This window comes from Sinocyclocheilus grahami, unplaced genomic scaffold (assembly GCF_001515645.1).
Source record: "Sinocyclocheilus grahami isolate Dianchi unplaced genomic scaffold, SAMN03320097.WGS_v1.1 scaffold645.1, whole genome shotgun sequence".
In the NCBI taxonomy this organism is placed as follows: Eukaryota; Metazoa; Chordata; class Actinopteri; order Cypriniformes; family Cyprinidae; genus Sinocyclocheilus; species Sinocyclocheilus grahami.
In genome coordinates, this window is record NW_015505824.1 from 427,088 (window position 1) to 427,848 (window position 761).

General features: G+C 36.9%; 1 protein-coding gene across 1 annotated transcript in view; it reads left to right on the forward strand.

The window, feature by feature from the left end:
- LOC107558397 (very-long-chain (3R)-3-hydroxyacyl-CoA dehydratase 4-like) overlaps positions 1–761 on the forward strand; it is a 12,241-nt gene that overhangs the window by 8,723 nt on the left and 2,757 nt on the right. The window contains exons 2-3 of the mRNA XM_016242063.1: positions 270–376; positions 662–760. Coding sequence (XP_016097549.1) covers positions 270–376; positions 662–760 — 206 coding nt within the window. The remainder of the gene's footprint in view (positions 1–269; positions 377–661; position 761) is intronic.

Here is a 761-nt window from a genome sequence, read left to right on the forward strand (position 1 = left end):
CTTAATTTCTTTGCGACTGAAGAAAGAAAGACATGAACATCTTGGGATGACATGGGAGTGAGTAAATTATCGGGACATTTTTATTCTGGAAGTTAATTAATCCTTTAACTAACTGCACTTGGATCTAAAAAGTATCGCGAAATGAACCTCAACCAATTGCGCACTAAAATTCGTCATTATGTTGATGAAGAATTTGGAAGAGGGCTATATTAATGACTTCTTTTCATATGCTGCACAAGTCTATTACTTGAAAATGTAATCTTTTGCAGGTTTAGCCTCAGTCTCGCATATCTCTTTTCGTACAACTTGCTTCAGTTCTACGGACACACATGGATTTTCACAAACATGACAGCCAGATTTCTCTCTTTTGGGGAAGGTAAGCAACAGTTATGAACTCGCTTCTGAAATGTCTGCTCATGTAAATAATCTGGGATGTTAAACAAACCCACAGTTTATTTACATCTCTACCAATTGTACCCAAGATGTTATTTGAGAAATACTCAAGTGGCTGTTTAGAGTTGTGTAACAACCAAAGCAGAACACTCTTATGAAAGAGCTCATGACTTCCACACATATCAGAGCTTAAAATATTACTTTGCATTTTTAATGGATATAATAAAGTGAAACAAAGCTCTTCTGATAACTTGTGTTTTGTTCTTAGATGCCCAGGCTGGCACCTTCTACTTTGTGGGCGTTATGATGGGCGCTTGTCAGCTTCTGTCTTTGTTAGAACTGTTTCATATTGCAGATGGTTTTGAGGA